Source organism: Calidris pugnax, unplaced genomic scaffold, assembly GCF_001431845.1.
Source record: "Calidris pugnax isolate Ruff unplaced genomic scaffold, ASM143184v1 scaffold324, whole genome shotgun sequence".
NCBI lineage: Eukaryota > Metazoa > Chordata > Aves > Charadriiformes > Scolopacidae > Calidris > Calidris pugnax.
The window spans coordinates 311,386-317,335 of NW_015091153.1; the positions used below are offsets into that span (position 1 = coordinate 311,386).

At 63.2% G+C, this 5,950-nt stretch overlaps 1 protein-coding gene across 1 annotated transcript in view; it reads right to left on the reverse strand.

Moving 5' to 3' along the window:
* The window catches only part of MAP3K12 (mitogen-activated protein kinase kinase kinase 12), a 38,188-nt gene that overhangs the window by 14,581 nt on the left and 17,657 nt on the right, over positions 1-5,950 (reverse strand). The window contains exon 9 of the mRNA XM_014959293.1: positions 5,716-5,931. Within this exon, the coding sequence (XP_014814779.1) occupies positions 5,716-5,931 (216 nt within the window). The remainder of the gene's footprint in view (positions 1-5,715; positions 5,932-5,950) is intronic.

Sequence of the window (5,950 nt, forward strand, 5' to 3'; positions counted from 1 at the left end):
GAGGAACCCAAAGACACCCATCCTGCACCCACTGACCTCCCTGCACCCATCCTGGGCGTCCAACCACCCATGGACTCCTCTCTGGAACCATCCTGGGCGTCCAACCACACATGGACACCCCCCCCAGCACCCATTCTGGGCACCTGATGACCATCTGCACCCATCCTGGGTGTCCAACCATCCATGGACATCCTTCCCAGCACCCATCCCTGGTGTCTGGGCACCGATGGACCACCCACCCACACCACCCATTCTGGGTTTCCAGCCACCCATGGGCTCCTCTCTGGAACCATCCTGGGTGTCCAACCATCCATGGACATCCTCCCCCTCCACCCATTCTGGGCACCTGAAGACCCCCTGCACCCACCTTGGGCTTCCAACCACCCATGGACCCCCTCCTGCAGCCATCCTGGGTATCTGAGCACCCATCTACCACCTGCACCCATCCTGGGCTTCCAACCACCCATGGAGTCCTCTCTGGAACCATCCTGGGTGTCCAACCATCCCTGGACCCCCCCCACAGCACCCAACCCTGGTGTCTGGGCACCCATGGACTCCACTTGTACCCATCTTGGGCTTTCAACCACCCATGGACCCCCCCCTGCACCCATCCTGGGGATCTGAGCACCCATCTACCACCTGCCCCCATCCTGGGCTTCCAACCACCCATGGAGTCCTCTCTGGAACCCTCCTGGGTGTCCAACCATCCCTGGACCCCCCCCACAGCACCCAACCCTGGTGTCTGGGCACCCATGGACTCCACTTGTACCCATCTTGGGCTTTCAACCACCCATGGACCCCCCCCTGCACCCATCCTGGGGATCTGAGCACCCATCTACCACCTGCCCCCATCCTGGGCTTCCAACCACCCATGGAGTCCTCTCTGGAACCCTCCTGGGTGTCCAACCATCCCTGGACCCCCCCCACAGCACCCAACCCTGGTGTCTGGGCACCCATGGACTCCACTTGTACCCATCTTGGGCTTTCAACCACCCATGGACCCCCCCCTGCACCCATCCTGGGGATCTGAGCACCCATCTACCACCTGCCCCCATCCTGGGCTTCCAACCACCCATGGAGTCCTCTCTGGAACCCTCCTGGGTGTCCAACCATCCCTGGACCCCCCCCACAGCACCCAACCCTGGTGTCTGGGCACCCATGGACTCCACTTGTACCCATCTTGGGCTTTCAACCACCCATGGACCCCCCCCTGCACCCATCCTGGGGATCTGAGCACCCATCTACCACCTGCCCCCATCCTGGGCTTCCAACCACCCATGGAGTCCTCTCTGGAACCCTCCTGGGTGTCCAACCATCCCTGGACCCCCCCCACAGCACCCAACCCTGGTGTCTGGGCACCCATGGACTCCACTTGTACCCATCTTGGGCTTTCAACCACCCATGGACCCCCCCCTGCACCCATCCTGGGGATCTGAGCACCCATCTACCACCTGCCCCCATCCTGGGCTTCCAACCACCCATGGAGTCCTCTCTGGAACCCTCCTGGGTGTCCAACCATCCCTGGACCCCCCCCACAGCACCCAACCCTGGTGTCTGGGCACCCATGGACTCCACTTGTACCCATCTTGGGCTTTCAACCACCCATGGACCCCCCCCTGCACCCATCCTGGGGATCTGAGCACCCATCTACCACCTGCCCCCATCCTGGGCTTCCAACCACCCATGGAGTCCTCTCTGGAACCCTCCTGGGTGTCCAACCATCCCTGGACCCCCCCCACAGCACCCAACCCTGGTGTCTGGGCACCCATGGACTCCACTTGTACCCATCTTGGGCTTTCAACCACCCATGGACCCCCCCCTGCACCCATCCTGGGGATCTGAGCACCCATCTACCACCTGCCCCCATCCTGGGCTTCCAACCACCCATGGAGTCCTCTCTGGAACCCTCCTGGGTGTCCAACCATCCCTGGACCCCCCCCACAGCACCCAACCCTGGTGTCTGGGCACCCATGGACTCCACTTGTACCCATCTTGGGCTTTCAACCACCCATGGACCCCCCCCTGCACCCATCCTGGGGATCTGAGCACCCATCTACCACCTGCCCCCATCCTGGGCTTCCAACCACCCATGGAGTCCTCTCTGGAACCCTCCTGGGTGTCCAACCATCCCTGGACCCCCCCCACAGCACCCAACCCTGGTGTCTGGGCACCCATGGACTCCACTTGTACCCATCTTGGGCTTTCAACCACCCATGGACCCCCCCCTGCACCCATCCTGGGGATCTGAGCACCCATCTACCACCTGCCCCCATCCTGGGCTTCCAACCACCCATGGAGTCCTCTCTGGAACCCTCCTGGGTGTCCAACCATCCCTGGACCCCCCCCACAGCACCCAACCCTGGTGTCTGGGCACCCATGGACTCCACTTGTACCCATCTTGGGCTTTCAACCACCCATGGACCCCCCCCTGCACCCATCCTGGGGATCTGAGCACCCATCTACCACCTGCCCCCATCCTGGGCTTCCAACCACCCATGGAGTCCTCTCTGGAACCCTCCTGGGTGTCCAACCATCCCTGGACCCCCCCCACAGCACCCAACCCTGGTGTCTGGGCACCCATGGACTCCACTTGTACCCATCTTGGGCTTTCAACCACCCATGGACCCCCCCCTGCACCCATCCTGGGGATCTGAGCACCCATCTACCACCTGCCCCCATCCTGGGCTTCCAACCACCCATGGAGTCCTCTCTGGAACCCTCCTGGGTGTCCAACCATCCCTGGACCCCCCCCACAGCACCCAACCCTGGTGTCTGGGCACCCATGGACTCCACTTGTACCCATCTTGGGCTTTCAACCACCCATGGACCCCCCCCTGCACCCATCCTGGGGATCTGAGCACCCATCTACCACCTGCCCCCATCCTGGGCTTCCAACCACCCATGGAGTCCTCTCTGGAACCCTCCTGGGTGTCCAACCATCCCTGGACCCCCCCCACAGCACCCAACCCTGGTGTCTGGGCACCCATGGACTCCACTTGTACCCATCTTGGGCTTTCAACCACCCATGGACCCCCCCCTGCACCCATCCTGGGGATCTGAGCACCCATCTACCACCTGCCCCCATCCTGGGCTTCCAACCACCCATGGAGTCCTCTCTGGAACCCTCCTGGGTGTCCAACCATCCCTGGACCCCCCCCACAGCACCCAACCCTGGTGTCTGGGCACCCATGGACTCCACTTGTACCCATCTTGGGCTTTCAACCACCCATGGACCCCCCCCTGCACCCATCCTGGGGATCTGAGCACCCATCTACCACCTGCCCCCATCCTGGGCTTCCAACCACCCATGGAGTCCTCTCTGGAACCCTCCTGGGTGTCCAACCATCCCTGGACCCCCCCCACAGCACCCAACCCTGGTGTCTGGGCACCCATGGACTCCACTTGTACCCATCTTGGGCTTTCAACCACCCATGGACCCCCCCCTGCACCCATCCTGGGGATCTGAGCACCCATCTACCACCTGCCCCCATCCTGGGCTTCCAACCACCCATGGAGTCCTCTCTGGAACCCTCCTGGGTGTCCAACCATCCCTGGACCCCCCCCACAGCACCCAACCCTGGTGTCTGGGCACCCATGGACTCCACTTGTACCCATCTTGGGCTTTCAACCACCCATGGACCCCCCCCTGCACCCATCCTGGGGATCTGAGCACCCATCTACCACCTGCCCCCATCCTGGGCTTCCAACCACCCATGGAGTCCTCTCTGGAACCCTCCTGGGTGTCCAACCATCCCTGGACCCCCCCCACAGCACCCAACCCTGGTGTCTGGGCACCCATGGACTCCACTTGTACCCATCTTGGGCTTTCAACCACCCATGGACCCCCCCCTGCACCCATCCTGGGGATCTGAGCACCCATCTACCACCTGCCCCCATCCTGGGCTTCCAACCACCCATGGAGTCCTCTCTGGAACCCTCCTGGGTGTCCAACCATCCCTGGACCCCCCCCACAGCACCCAACCCTGGTGTCTGGGCACCCATGGACTCCACTTGTACCCATCTTGGGCTTTCAACCACCCATGGACCCCCCCCTGCACCCATCCTGGGGATCTGAGCACCCATCTACCACCTGCCCCCATCCTGGGCTTCCAACCACCCATGGAGTCCTCTCTGGAACCCTCCTGGGTGTCCAACCATCCCTGGACCCCCCCCACAGCACCCAACCCTGGTGTCTGGGCACCCATGGACTCCACTTGTACCCATCTTGGGCTTTCAACCACCCATGGACCCCCCCCTGCACCCATCCTGGGGATCTGAGCACCCATCTACCACCTGCCCCCATCCTGGGCTTCCAACCACCCATGGAGTCCTCTCTGGAACCCTCCTGGGTGTCCAACCATCCCTGGACCCCCCCCACAGCACCCAACCCTGGTGTCTGGGCACCCATGGACTCCACTTGTACCCATCTTGGGCTTTCAACCACCCATGGACCCCCCCCTGCACCCATCCTGGGGATCTGAGCACCCATCTACCACCTGCCCCCATCCTGGGCTTCCAACCACCCATGGAGTCCTCTCTGGAACCCTCCTGGGTGTCCAACCATCCCTGGACCCCCCCCACAGCACCCAACCCTGGTGTCTGGGCACCCATGGACTCCACTTGTACCCATCTTGGGCTTTCAACCACCCATGGACCCCCCCCTGCACCCATCCTGGGGATCTGAGCACCCATCTACCACCTGCCCCCATCCTGGGCTTCCAACCACCCATGGAGTCCTCTCTGGAACCCTCCTGGGTGTCCAACCATCCCTGGACCCCCCCCACAGCACCCAACCCTGGTGTCTGGGCACCCATGGACTCCACTTGTACCCATCTTGGGCTTTCAACCACCCATGGACCCCCCCCTGCACCCATCCTGGGGATCTGAGCACCCATCTACCACCTGCCCCCATCCTGGGCTTCCAACCACCCATGGAGTCCTCTCTGGAACCCTCCTGGGTGTCCAACCATCCCTGGACCCCCCCCACAGCACCCAACCCTGGTGTCTGGGCACCCATGGACTCCACTTGTACCCATCTTGGGCTTTCAACCACCCATGGACCCCCCCCTGCACCCATCCTGGGGATCTGAGCACCCATCTACCACCTGCCCCCATCCTGGGCTTCCAACCACCCATGGAGTCCTCTCTGGAACCCTCCTGGGTGTCCAACCATCCCTGGACCCCCCCCACAGCACCCAACCCTGGTGTCTGGGCACCCATGGACTCCACTTGTACCCATCTTGGGCTTTCAACCACCCATGGACCCCCCCCTGCACCCATCCTGGGGATCTGAGCACCCATCTACCACCTGCCCCCATCCTGGGCTTCCAACCACCCATGGAGTCCTCTCTGGAACCCTCCTGGGTGTCCAACCATCCCTGGACCCCCCCCACAGCACCCAACCCTGGTGTCTGGGCACCCATGGACTCCACTTGTACCCATCTTGGGCTTTCAACCACCCATGGACCCCCCCCTGCACCCATCCTGGGTATCTGAGCACCCATCTACCACCTGCACCCATCCTGGGCTTCCAACCACCCATGGAGTCCTCTCTGGAACCATCCTGGGTGTCCAACCATCCCTGGACACCCCCCACAGCACCCAACCCTGGTGTCTGGGCACCCATGGACCCCACTTGTACCCACCTTGGGCTTCCAACCACCCATGGACCCCCCCACCACCACCCATCCCAGGTCGGGGGGGGTCAGCACCCACCTCTGCCGCAGCGGCAGCTCCACCTCGCTGTCCACTTCCCCCTCCTCCTCCTCCGACGAGACCCCCCGCTTCTGGGAGGGCAAAGGTGTGGGGGGGGGGACACTGGGGTCCTCCTGCTGCCCCTCAGGAGGGACCCACAGGTCCTGACCCCACTCCCTCCATCCCAGGAAGGACCCAGGGGTCCTGCGCCCCCCCCCCAAGATGGTCCCATGTGTCCTGAACCCCCCCCCAAGAT